The sequence below is a fragment of the Physeter macrocephalus genome, chromosome 1 (genome assembly GCF_002837175.3).
Source record: "Physeter macrocephalus isolate SW-GA chromosome 1, ASM283717v5, whole genome shotgun sequence".
In the NCBI taxonomy this organism is placed as follows: Eukaryota; Metazoa; Chordata; class Mammalia; order Artiodactyla; family Physeteridae; genus Physeter; species Physeter macrocephalus.
The window spans coordinates 41,000,803-41,015,057 of record NC_041214.2 but is presented as its reverse complement, the minus strand read 5'-3'; the positions used below and the strand labels follow the sequence as shown (position 1 = coordinate 41,015,057).

General features: G+C 38.6%; 1 protein-coding gene across 3 annotated transcripts in view; it reads left to right on the top strand.

Annotated features, from left to right (window-relative positions):
- Positions 1 to 14,255, top strand: part of SATB1 (SATB homeobox 1) — a 79,955-nt gene that overhangs the window by 40,775 nt on the left and 24,925 nt on the right. For all 3 annotated transcript variants that reach the window (XM_028490210.2, XM_024115214.3, XM_028490205.2), the window contains one exon: positions 6,683 to 6,838. In XM_028490210.2, the coding sequence (XP_028346011.1) occupies positions 6,683 to 6,838 (156 nt within the window). The remainder of the gene's footprint in view (positions 1 to 6,682; positions 6,839 to 14,255) is intronic.

Sequence of the window (14,255 nt, the reverse complement as noted above, 5' to 3'; positions counted from 1 at the left end):
GGTACGCGGGCCTCTCACTGTTGTGGCCTCTCCCGTTGCGGAGCACAGGCTCCGGACGCGCAGGCTCAGCGGCCATAGCTCTCGGGCCCAGCCGCTCCGCAGCATGTGGGATCCTCCCGGACCGGGGCACAAACCCGTGTCCCCTGCATTGGCAGGCGGACTCTCAACCACTGCGCCACCAGGGAAGCCCTGTAAGAGTGATTAAACAAAAAATACTTGGACTTGATTGAGCACTGAGTTTGTGGTGTTTAGAGTTATCCTATGTACCATCATTAGTTAATTTTGCTGTTGCAGTCATCATTGGAAGGCCTCTGGGCAGTTATTTTACTAATCACTTAATCTTGCAATACTAACAAAAGAAGGGCTTTCTTAAGACCAGTGTGAATTTAAGCATTGAGATGATTCTTCTTTTTTTTTTTGTTTTAATCTATCCAAATATTTGACTTAGCAGTTCCTTAATACAGCTTTTGTTTTCTAATTTTTCTAGGACTTTAATGCTTTTATTTGTTTTCCAGATATGATTCTGCTTTCCTTACTCATCAAGTTTTTTGTTTTTTGGTTTTTTTAGCCAAAATTACATTAATTCTTAATTGTGATATTTATTTTTGTATACTATTAAGATACTCTGGGTTGCTTTCCTATATGTATGTCTAAAGACTATACCTGCTGATAAGTTGGGATAGAAAATATAATTTATTTTGGCCTGAATTACTGATAAACTGGTTGAGCCACCCTCAGCTGTATGTGTTTGTTCTCAAGAGGGAGGTGATACCAAGCCTTTAGCTGGGATATTTAGCCAGTGATGAATGTACTTAGATACTGTAGATTCTTAGTGGAGCTCTTTCAAAGAAAAAAAGTTCTAATATAACACAATATTATTGGCCATCTAACCACATTCTGAAATGATTATCTGATATGTGTGAATAATTTTATTTCACTGCTTCATAGAGAATCCCTTTGCATTCCTTAGTTTTATCACAACAGAGCTCACAACCAGTTTGTTCACCGTTTACCCTTTGACAGTGATTCAGTGAATTAAATTTTAGGGAATTTTTAATGTATTAAATGTATTATCAATGTAAAATGAGTACTTAGGATTTGGAAAAACGGATTATAGAGCAGTTGAGTTAGTACTGTTTTGCAGCAGTTGAAATCCAGTGCTTAACCTGGAACCAATATACCACACGTAAGGTTTTCATGTGCTTATTTACAAATGACTCAAATGGAAGGGGAATAAAGGAGGAGACCACAGGTATAGAAAAGGACTGCAGGATTTTGTCTTTTTATATTTTATATTTTGCCAGAGAGGAATCTCTGTGAAATCACTGTGCGTTTCATTTCCACCCCCTCCCCCAAATGAAGATATTCGAAATCTGTTTTGAGACTAGTCTTTGGCTTGGGTTGGACCGGAACAGGATTTCTTTCTAATGCTTTTTGAAGGCAGAGGTCCCTTGTGGCTCACTGAAGACCCAGGACACCTTTAGGCCTGAGAGACTGGATTATCTTCCAGCTTCTCTGAAGAGTTTAGGTCATACGGCAGATGATTGGGATGTCCCTGGGTCCTACCAGACCAAGGACCTACACCATTGAGGAACTCAGGTTATAAATCAGCTTCAAGAAGGGGCTTCCTTCAGGCCCCAGTGTTATTCTTAGGAGAACCTCACCAGGGAAAACCTAGACCAGCCTCAGGAAGCTCTTGGCTGGCTCTGCCTTGGCGAGATGGCTCCTGTGCAGTCCTGTCCCTCAGGCTTCGGTAGGGGTAGCCACACGAGGAGCTTTGTCTTCTGGCTGGGGCAGTAGGCTCCAGGCCAGACCTGTTTGTTGAAAGCATATTTTCACAATGTACATGCTCTAATTCAAGAAATATGAATACCTTGCACTTGACAATGATTCACAGTTTCCTAAGCACCTTCACATGCATGAATTCATGGAATCATTATACCAACCTTTTGGTAGGAGAAAAATGAGAAAAGTTGAATACTTAGTTTTCAAATCCCCTCTTCAGTCTGATACTTTTTCCCCTACCTCAAGCCACGTCCTCAGAAGACAGACATTTTAGAAAGGAGAAAATGAAAGTCAGGGACTCTTTCTGTTTGTCAGAGAGGATGAGAAATTTTCTTGTTAGGTTAGAAAGAGGAACACATGTGAAATATTCTTCTGATAGAATACATTGAATATTTGACACATGATCCACTTTAGAAGACTTTGGACAGTTGGGCTTTTCTGAGATTGTAGAGAAAAGAGCCCTTTCCAAACTTTGGTAGTAGGAGTATCTGGGAGAAACCCATCCCTCCAAAGCTCCATGTCCTTAATGATTTCTTTTCTGACTATCGCTTAGCAAATTCTCCAGATGAGTTTACAAGGTGAATCTTATTAATAGTAATTAATTATTATTTTCTGGACGTTGTCTATTACACTAAACATATCCATTTTAAGTTGAGGGTTTCTATTTAGGTGTGCCCTTATTATGGATTTATTTGTGTGTTTTAAGATGTGTGACTTTTGGAGTTAAATTAACAATTTCTGTCTTCATAAGGACCATTTGAAAGCCTATAATTATCAAGTTATAACTTTTACATGAATTATATAATATTTTTTCTTTTTTTCACATCTCTTTATGGCATTCTTTGGTTTCTTCTGAAGATGGGACATTTTATAATAATGTTTTAGAAAATGTACAAAATTTAGATCAATAGAAGCGATATATAATTAATTTAATCTGGTAGCTGCACACTTCTGTCTCTTTACAACACGTTCTTCTATAGTATAATGAAACATAGGTTCAGTTATGGGCAGGAACTTCACACTTGATAAAAGTTTTATTTGTTATGAATCCTTTGACCAGCTTAATTTTAAGATCACGTATGTGCTTGGAAAACGCTTCTCATTAATGGTCATCTTTTAAAAGCTAGAGGACTTTTAAAAGTCCAGATCTGGAAAATAACTAATATTCTTTCTACAAAAGGAAGAAAAGTATAAAAAGATAGAACCATGATACTCAAAACAGTGTTAATATATAAAAAATATGAAAATGGGGACTGTTTTCTGTCACCAATAGGAATTCCTCAAAATAGCATGGATTTTTTAAACTAATGATAAAACCATTCGCTACTAAAAATTAGACATTCATGAGCTAGATTTAGCAAAGGGCCACCAAAAAGCAGGTGCAGCACGTCTTAAAAAATAAGAATTTTTCCAAATAAAGAAGTCCTATAGAACAGTGTATTGCAGTGATTTCTAAGATAAGCATTGGTGTTAGACTTAAGTTCAGTTCTCAGCCTTGACCCATGGACAAATTACTTAACCTCTTTGTTAAATTCTCAATTTAAAAATGAGGCAGTAATGTGACATTACCTACTCAGGGCTATTATGCAGGTTAATGTATGTTAACACAAGGCCCAGCTCATAACAAACAACTGATAAATGTGAGTCTCTCTTATTATCATAATTATTATTAAAACTACATCAAACTTTAATTGCATATGGGCATGCCCTCACGCATGCGTGCAGTATGAGCTTGCAGGCAATTCCACTTGCATCAAGGAAGAGCACAGACGCCAATCAGGACCACAGTAGAGTCCATTTTGTGTAGCCTATATGTAGTACATATATAGTACATATGTAGTATATATAGTTCATTTTGTAGTATGGGTTGATCAATTCAGCAGCGGTAAAGGAGCAAAAAATTCTCATGGAAAATTTGTGTTCTACTGAACAATTGTAGTGAAATAAAAAGCACACCCTAATGCTGCACCCTCTCCCCATGTGGGAGGGTAAATAGCAGAAGCTCCAATTCTTAACTACTTCCCTGGCGCCACCGTAATGATGGAGTGGTACACGCTACCTTGATAAATGCTATTCAGAAAGCAACTGCATTTATTTTACCTCCTGTGCTATTTGCAGAGAAGAGCTGAAGAGTAGTTTGTTTTGCCTGGAATGAACTACTTTATGAATTTTAATGTGTGATATAATATTAAAAGCTAAACCAGGATTAAAGAAGATTTTTTTTGAGCTAAGCTAAAATAGTACTTAGTAGAGTGAGGTATAAAAGATTTTTGTTTCCATTTTTACCTGGGGAAAAATTTCAGCTTTCATATTTTTGAAAAGCTGTCCAAGTCAGTTCCCCTTAAGCAATACCTTGTGTTTAGAGAAAAATGTGGTTCCAGAATTCTAATAGCTTATCTCTAATAAGATGCATATCTGAGCCAACAAGATGATAAGGAAGAGCTTTTCTAAGTATTTTTTAAATGAGTAATACAGTTTCTTAATATTTTTAAAAGTTGTTGCTCTCACTTTTTTTTAAAAAAAGAACTTTTAAAAAGTACTTTTTTTTTAAAAAAAAAAAAGTACTTTTCAACTTTTGATTGTGTTGGCTACTAGGAGATTTTTTTTTTTTTTATGATTTAAAATGTTTGCTTTTTGGTTCAAGTTGTAATTGCTTTATTAAAAAAAAGAAAAATTAAACCAAAGAAATTTTTAGAAACAAAATCACAGGGTTGAAACAAATGATTATAACCCACCTCGAAGATAAATTCTTAAACATCATTTTTACAAAAGAATGAAAATTATTTTCAAAACACACTGAAACACCAAGTTTCCAAAGCCTGCCCTCTTAACTGTTGCTAAGCAGATGAGACCAAGGAACTGTTTCTTCCAATGCCCTGAACTTCATGCCTCCATTTCCATAACATTCAATGTTCAAAGAGATTGAAATGGCTTTTCTTTTTCTCTTTCATTTAAGCAGTGAAAAAAATAGGTATTAAAAGGGACCCCATGTGGTGATCAAATCTATCCTTCTGCCTCAAAGCAAGACCACCCCAGAGCAAAGTTGCGAATCTCAGCAAAGCAACTTTGTAGGCAATTTATGGTAATGAATTAACTCTTCTGGCTCCTAAAGTGGTGTTTAGCAGATTACTGCTTCAAAGTCCTGTGTCTGTGCCTAGTGGCCCCCAGTCCTTAAGATGCCTCCGGGAGTTAGTGCCCTTGCTTACTGGAGTCCAGAGCTGGCAAGGGGGGGCTGGAAATCCAGCCTCTGCTCTTGCTGTTTCTGTCTGCGGATTATGCTTTAGGAGAGGCCAGTGAGGCCAGCCGGCCGGTGGGTCCCTTGTCCTGCCTCACCTTCTGTGTCCTCACTGGGGGCCTGTGGTCCAACCGTCTCCCAGCATTATCCTTTCCGTGCTCCCAAGGGTAGTGTCCAGGTGGGAGGGTCTAGCTGCATCCTCCAGAGGTGAGTTATTTTGTTCACCAGCTAGAAGTTACGAGTCAGAAAGCACGTTGTAAAGGAGACTCAGCTTTACTCTCTAAGTGCAGGGAATTAAATGGCTTAGGATAACCTCTGCCCCTCTTTTGATACCAAATATTTGGGGGCAGGGTGAAATAAACATTAGAAGACTTACCGTATGACTAGGAAGGTATGTCATTTAGTGCCCCCAAATCATTTGTGTATCTTACAATGAGCTTCATTTTCTATTGTTCCTAGTGGATGAGAGAAATTGTCCAAGATGGTAAGTTTCTAGAGAAGGAAAACCTGGATTCTGTAAAGGACCCTAAGAAACGTGGTCCTTGATGAATCCCTTTGCCGGGAGAAATGTGGTTCTGCATCTGGACAACTTTTCATTTATGTTTTCATCAGTTTCCCAGTAAAAAGCAGCTACATGGTTCATATGTGAATTTCCCAGGCTGGTTGGTTCCTGTAAATGCTCAATAAAGATCAGATTTTTATTTTAAAGATTTAAAGTTTTAAAGATTGTTTTTAAGTTTTGAAGATTAATCAAGGTATCAGTAAATTTTGAGGTTGATTTACCCCCCTAAATTTTGTGGCATTTTTCTGCAGATATCTGCTTATCATTATTACCAAAGGCATTGATATTAATTTCTCACTCAAGATTATACATTTTGAATATATTTGTAAGTCACTGTTTATATATTTTGTGTAACTTGCAGTCATGTTCTATTAAATATTGTGAAACATTTTCTTATTGTCTGGTTCCACCAGTCAAAAGGAAAGAGTTATATACAGCGGTGCCAGGAAATGATGAAATAATTATACAGAACAGCTTGGACATGCATGTGTAAAATGCAACCAGCCTTTATGATAATTAAGCAAGGCACTCTACCTGTTTCATGGATGGATAGAAGATGTAAATGTGCAGCTCTGCAGATGGCTTTGTTATGGAAGATTTTTTAAATGAAACATAAGAGGAAAAGGCATTAAAAAAAAAGAGTCTAAAATTAAAAAGGCCATAGTATGTAATAGCTATTAGTGATGCAATTGTCTCTTAGGCATCGGGTACCCAGCGAAGATACAGCACTGTGTATTATGATTTTAATTGTGAATTTCCTTTGTTAGAATTGCAGTGGAAGGTAATTGGGAAACAGTTAGTTTAGGGTTTCCAAGTCTTTGAAACTATTCCGTTTTCCAGAAAACTTACTTTATGGCATTATAATTCCTGGTTGTCAGCTGGCAGTTGCTGTCGTATTACAGCTGCAGTCACCTGTGACAATATGACTTCCTTAACTTAAGCAATCTGATCTCCAGCTAAGAACTCATGTTGAATGACTGCATTGTTGATCCCCTTGATCATAAAAGGAGCAACAGTGTCCAGTTTGGATGCCGAGCCTGAGAAGCTTCAAAACAGTTTGGCCAGTGGAAAATGACAGGCATGTTCAAAATGTTTTGTAGGTGAAAACAGCTACCATTGCCACTGAAAGGAATGGGAAACCAGAGAACAATACCATGAACATTAATGCTTCCATTTACGACGAGATTCAGCAGGAAATGAAGCGCGCTAAAGTTTCCCAAGCTCTGTTTGCAAAGGTGGCAGCAACCAAAAGCCAGGTAAGAGCCTCTGTTAGGCATGGAGAATGTTTATCTGCGATGCCTGTGAAAGTTCATTCGAAGGGGTGTCTGTTTGCAAGTTGAACTTGCATCCCTGAGAGGGCACAGTTTCCAGGATTATTGACAGAGCTTATGATGAAACAGAGTGTTCAGATTCAGGGAGCAGAGATACTTGGTTTCCAGCATCTACTGTCCAGACCACACATTTCTCAGGAAATCCCTGAGTCAGTTAATAGTTGTTTCCAGAGAGTACTGTAATGTACAGGAGGTTTCTCCATCTGGTCTATTGTAATGGAACAAATAACTTGAATTATTATTATTTCATTAGTACTTAGGTGACCTTGATTTCCATCCTAAAATACTACGAGCATTGTAGTTTTTTTCTGTTCCAACTCAGGCATCTACAACTGTTAGGTGTGCTTATTAAAACAAACTGACGCACACACACACAACTTTGCAAAGTAATGATTTTAGTTTATATATATATATATATATGACACACAAATTTAATTACAATTAGAAAAATTGTCTAAATCTTTTGAATTATAAATGAATCATATTGAATGGGAAAAGTGACAAATCCCTACAAGACATAATGAAGGATAGATAATGCAGTCTTTTTGTCATATATTGATAATTTATGTTCATCAAAAGTAGAGTCATCTACATGAACAAGCTCACAGTTATCTACAAACCCTTGTTCAAGGCCAGGAATACTTTTTAAAGGACCAGAAGAATACTGGTCTTGTCCAATATAAGTCTTGTCCCCTTTGCAGAAAGATTTGATAACACTATCAAAGTGAGATTGAGAGGCAATCAAGGAAATTTTAGACAAATATATTTCATTATTGTTAATGAACTCTCCTTTGTAAAACAGCCTGGCTGCTGTCAGCCTCTGATAAAATTATACAGTCCTGAGACTATTTACAATATGATGTATTTACAATACAGTACTTTCATTATTAGGTTTTTCTGAAATTTCACTCTAGCAACATTAATAGTGGTCCTTGATGGGAGTTTTGCTTGAGAAAAGGTTGTTCTAGTTTAAGTTATAGGCTGGCTGGAAATACGTAAGGGATATCTTGGAAATGTTATATAAAAATGATTAAACTCAAGCTGTGGACTGTAAAAATTATAGCTTTATAGGCCACATGCCTGCGTACCCTTCAATCACTGTCAAAGTGATAATTTCTACAATAATATGTTTCTTTTATTGTGAGATTCTAAACATCAAGTGCTGTTTAAACATTAAACTGAATTGTTTATGTTAGTGCCATACTCGGCGTGTCATACATCAGGCCACCGTAATCTCTCATGGAATGTAAAATTCTGTCATGAATCATGGCTTGTATATCGGAAATTACTGTAATTTTGATTGGAAATTACAGGGCTCTTGAAATGTTTCTAATTATGATAGAATGTCAGAGCCGCGTCAAACCTGTGTGCTTCTTCAGATGTCTTCATTTACATGCCAAGACTAGGCATTAAGGAGAAATGTCCTGTTCGCACGTCGCCCCTCACCCGCCTACCCTGGGCCGCCTTCTTTTGGCTATTTAGTCTAATTAGGATGAGGATCTCATATTTCAACATAGTTTATCCTGCATTTCTTTCTGATTCTGCATCTCTTCTGACCTTTCCAATTAAATTATCAAGAATAACAGACTGTCTTCTTACAAGGCCAAACACTTTCCCCCAATCTCCAGAATAGATAAACAGAGAAACTAAACATGCATTATTGTGATAAGGGGCAGCCTTAAAACCAACAAACAAAAATAGAATATTAAAACTTTTTGGTAAGTTGGCATCTGTCATATAATCACCACCACCCTCCCTCTCCTTTCTGACGAGAGCGTAGCTCCTTCTGGCTAGCAGCGTTTTTGCTACCTTCATTCTTTCTTTCTTTTAAAGGATATCCCCAATTCTCCCCTCCTGGGCTGAGTTCTGATTTTGTAGCTGTTCAGACAGTGGTAGCAATGGGTTGATAATGTCATGTGAGTGATGTTCTAGGGTTTTTTTTTTTTAACATCTTTGCTCTTTGGACTCCTGTCCTACGAAGCTCCCCGTGAGTCACTTTCAAAGATGTCAGTTGCCAACTTCTGTGTATCTACCATGATGGTGTGTTCCCCAGAACCCCCAAAGCTGCTAGCTCATCTCCTCATTACTGGTTGAAAGAGATTCCAAGGGGCCAATTGTAGACTACTGGGGTCCAGCAGACTGTTAACCTTCATTCCCTCACATAGTTATTCCTAACTACTAATTTACTGGAACTTCATTAAGTTTACATTTTTTTTTTTTTTTTTTTTTTTTTGTGGTGCGCGGGCCTCTCACTGTTGTGGCCTCTCCCGTTGCGGAGCACAGGCTCCGGACGCGCAGGCTCAGTGGCCATGGCTCACGGGCCCAGCCGCTTCGCGGCATGTGGGATCTTCCCGGACCGGGGCACGAACCCGTGTCCCCTGCATCGGCAGGCGGATTCTCAACCACTGCGCCACCAGGGAAGCCCTTGGAACTTCATTAAAAAGCGTTTCTGTAGCTTTCTCTTAGCTGTTCAGTTTAGATGTTAGCACTGCCCTCTTTATGAAAATCTAAAAGTTGATGATTACTGAAAAATAAGACAGTCCAAAAACTGTATATATCCCTAAGAGAAGAGATCTGACTTAACAAGGGCAGGTAGTCCATTGACTTAAGTTCTGTTCACCTGCCGTGATCTTTTGTGAAGGAAATAGAAAAACTAGAAAACAAACCAAAACCAAAAAAAAAAAAAGAATCTTCAAATCCGACGTACCTTTCTCATGGTCAGAATTCTTAACTTGTGCAAGAGTTGTTTATGCCTTGGAGATAGGTGCCAAGGCTGGTCAGCATGGGCAGAGGTCCTCCCAAATGAAGCACGTGTACAGAGGGATGTGCTGGAGCCATTTTATCTCAACCGGTCCAGCCCCATCTGCTTCTGTATCTCACCCTGACTCTCTGTGTTGGCCTAGCATTCATTACCTTTTTTGTGCTAGACCCCGTCATGCATTATATATTATCTGCATTTAGTTCTCAGTAACCCCGTGGGCTGTAACATTGATTTCCTCATTTTACATGAGGGTTACTTGACTAAAAAAGTAGGAGAGCCAACCCCAAATTCTTCATCTCTGCATCACTATTTTAGTGTCTCCTCAGGGTTCCAGGCCGCATCAGGACCAAAGGAAAGAGGAATTAGGGATGCTGGACTAATTGATAGTGGAATGGGAGGGGCTTTCCTTTCTTCATTGACATATTCATGGAATATGGGTTCTTGCCAACATAGGGCCCTTAGAAGCCAGGCTTTTTCATGTCTGTTTGGGGTTGGGGTGTAGGGAAGTGTACATGGTGGAGGATTCAAAGGACGCTATGGTCCAAGCTGAGTCACTGCTGTTGTGGTATTGGGAAATGATTTAACCTTTTTGAGCCCAAGATTTCTTTTAACATGGGAGGAGGTCCCATGCTGTCATGTGTGCAGCAGAGATTTTAGATTTACAGCACTGTAGCACAAATAGATAATGCCTTACAATGTGCTAAGCGAAAGACTCAGACCTCCACACAGTGACTTATTTATTATCTATTTATGTATCTCAGATACTTTTTATTTTACAGGGTAAAGCTTTAGGTAAATCCCCTGAATGGCAGGCAGCAGAATTATTTTGAAAAGATAGTACAGCCCCAGAATGTGGTAGAACCAGACATGTGTAGCTGTGATCTGCAATGACTAATGCACAAAGTATTTTCAGGAAAAGAAACCAACTTTTCAGATCCCACCATTTCACATGTATTATACGTTCTCTTCGATGAGTAATAGAAATGAGATTGTTTTTAACGTTAATAGAAATGTCTGGGTAAAGTATGCAACTGCAAACTGAAGGTAGGCTACTTTTTGTGCTTGGGTAGGAAAGCAGGCTAATGCAAACTTTAAAAAGATGATATGTTTTAAACATAATGTGAATAGCTGCAAATGAATACACTGTATATTGTGGGTATTCAAACAAGCAGCCGTTTTTCCAAGTGAATCATATTAGAATTTTATCAGACATTTAGTCTGATAGCATTCAAATAATTATGAGAGCAGAATTCGCTAATTTTACTGTTTAAAAAAAATAGTTGATTTGGGTAATAACCATTACGGTATCAAGGTTCAGTTACTGTTCAGTGGTTATAGTGTTTTCATATGGGAGACGGAAATGGAATTTTTTCCTTAATGGTGGCAGATGTTGGAATCTAATTTTATTCCACAGCAAACCTCCTGAGAGCTCTGAGACTTAAGGTGTATGTCCAGCAAGGGGACATTAGCAGTGCCGTAGGCCTTGCCTTGTACATCGAATTGTTACATTGATTTTCATGTTTGCAGAGGTGGAGCTTGCAGATACAGTAATGCAGTCAGAATAAAGGGCTTTTCCAGAGCGGCTGCATCCCCACTTGCGTTTAGAAAATGATTTCTCTCTAGTGCTTTATTGAACAGGGTATTTCTTTTAGGTAAAGCAACTAGATGATGGAAATTCTATTTGACTGAACATGCTTTTCAGTAGAATCTTTTGCAGTCTCTACATACCAGTCCTGTAGTTACTGGACTCTTTGGCTGCAACAACTTCGACTGCTTGATAGGTGTGGTTTTTTGCACTAAAATAAGAATTTCTGCCTCTGTGAAGATAGCACGACCAGTAGAAGAGACCAAATAATTCGAAGCCTTTTGCTTTCTTCCATCTACTTTTCAGACACTTTTGTCATTGAGATTCAAGACCTCTAGGATGGGAGAGAGAGGGGAGAGTGAAGGAGAAAGAAGAAAGCTTTAGTGCTCTTTGGACTTGTAGGTAAAAAAAAAGAAAAAAGCATCTTCAGATTTGGCAATTCTTAGATGGTGATTGGAATGCCTTAAATATGAGTAAGACATGATATGTCACAAATCATTAGAGGTAGAAATAGGGCTAAGAATGTCATTTTCATTGCTGGTTATAGGAATCTACAGTGATAAAATCCAGGAAAAAAAAAAAAAATCACGGCACCATGACTGCATTCTGTATTCTAGCACGTCAGAGAAGGCATCTTTTATTTTGTTAGCATCAAATTACACTTCACGGAAAACTACACTTTGAAGCCCTGTGCTGATTCATTCTTTTGGAATGTTCACATAACAGACTTCGCTGCAACACGATTTCACCTGTGTAGCCTCCTGTTTCAGATCCACAGGAGGCCCCTGCAGATTCGCAAGTCACGGTTCCGGTTATTTCTGGTGCCACGTGCTTTTCTAGCAGCCTGTGGGTAGATCTTTACATCGTATTCTCAGAGCCCCTTATTTTGGGCTAATAGAGTTGCCTTCAGCCAGCATCTAAGGAGAGAACTGCCTCTTCATACATTTTCCATCTAGTGCCTTATTTTATTTTACTTTATTCACTTATTTATTTATTTTTTACTGGGCGGGAGGAGATCCTGGGGAGATACAGGTTAGGTTTCCCTGGATCAGCTTCTGGGAAGAAGGAAGAGGCCAGAGGAATGCTTGAAGGGAGAAGAGAAGTAAGACAGCCCAGCGTGTAGCATCTCAGGACCTGCCTGTATTCAGGTTAACCCACATTTGGGGAGGGCCCAGTGCTGCCTTCTTGATAAGGACATGGAGCCCCATCCATCTCCTGTTTAAGGTGTTCTGTGGGAGCCATCTCTAAAAATCCCTTCTGTCTAAATATTGGGAATCCATATTGGATTTAGTTTTCTACAGTGTAGACCTATCTTTATGCCTCTTAGTGGTTGCTCAACAGGACTTTTGAAATTAATGGCTTTAAATGCATAAACATTGACATAATCTAGCAGTTTAAAGGTACATGATTGTATGTTATACGGTGTTTTAAGAACTAAATTTGTGAATCTGAATATGAGCCCTTTCCACATTTCTATGTTATAAAAACAAGCATATGTTTTAATTAATCTAGGGTTTGATCAAGGAGGTTCAGAATTATTAAATAGAACACTTACTTGCCGATCATACTTTTGGCTAAAAAAAATCATGTAAAAGGGGTGTTTTTCCCCCAGGCACTTGATATTGTCTCTTGCAGCAAGTCGAACCGAAACTTCTTGGTTATCTCATTGCCACCTTCAAATTATTTAAAAATTTCATTTCCTCTAAAATTTAAAATTCGGTAACTAGAGTGATATAAATGCATCTTCCTCATTCTCCCATTTAATAAGTTCACTGTAACAAGTATAGTCATAACTCATTAAGCCCAGTTTCTCCATCTTTCATAAAATGTCATAGGAAAATATTAGTCAAGATTTGAAAAGAAGCAGTTTGTGAATATTGAGCCAACTCTCTAAAGAGGATCATCATGTGAGGAAGTTCCGGGAAGGTGACCACAGGAGTGGTCCACTTTGAAGCAGGCCAGTGTAATGCATTCTAAAGCATGAGTATAGCAAGTACATATTCGTAGAATCTGCTTTAATCTAAGGCCACCTTTTGTCCTAAAATGTAGTATAAGTTGAAAAGTGTGGACTCACAATATCCTACGAAATTTCCTCTTTTTGGAAGCCCTTCTATAATCATCTTTGGCAATTGAAGAGTTAAAGTTCTTCAGGACAGGATCCAGTACCTACAGAATGGGAGTAGGGAAGGGACCAAACCCATGGGGTTTTAACTCTTAGGTAGGATTGAATTTCAAAACGGAATGTCATTCAGTTAAACTTCACCCATAATTACAACACTGATTTCATTCTTTCACAAACTACCAAGTGAAAAGACAAAGTGTTTCTCAGAAGTCTCAACAGTTGTCTTTTATGGTTTGGGTAGTAAAGGTAGGTTTTATTTTAGCTTTATCTTCTTTTTCCCTCATATGAGAAGTGAAAATAAAAGCCCCGTGAAATGAATGAGCTCTAAAAATGCATTTATGCAAAATGACAATAGAAAAATAGCTCTGGAAGAAACTGCACTGTTAAACTTTCACATCAGTGAAAGGTACTAAAAGAGGAATGGAAGAACTTATGTTGGTAATAGGAATCTGATGTAGAATTTTTTGGCCTCGCAAGACCTGCACCTTAAAAAGTAACCTTTGAGGGCTTCCCTGGTGGCGCAGTGGTTGAGAGTCCGCCTGCCATGCAGGGGACACGGGTTCGTGCCCCGGTCCGGGAGGATCCCACATGCCGCTTAGCGGCTGGGCCCATGAGCCATGGCCGCTGAGCCTGCGCGTCCAGAGCCTGTGCTCCGCAACGGGAGAGGCCACAGCAGTGAGAGGCCCGCGTACCACAAAAAAGAAAAAAAAAAGTAACCTGTGAGATTATTCATTTTTATAACTATATAGTTGTTATGCTTTTGCACATGCAGTTCTTTTGCATGACAAAATGACACAACTAAATCATAGACCACCCATTTATATATATATAAATATATATATAAAATATACATATTAAAAATGTTTTACATATG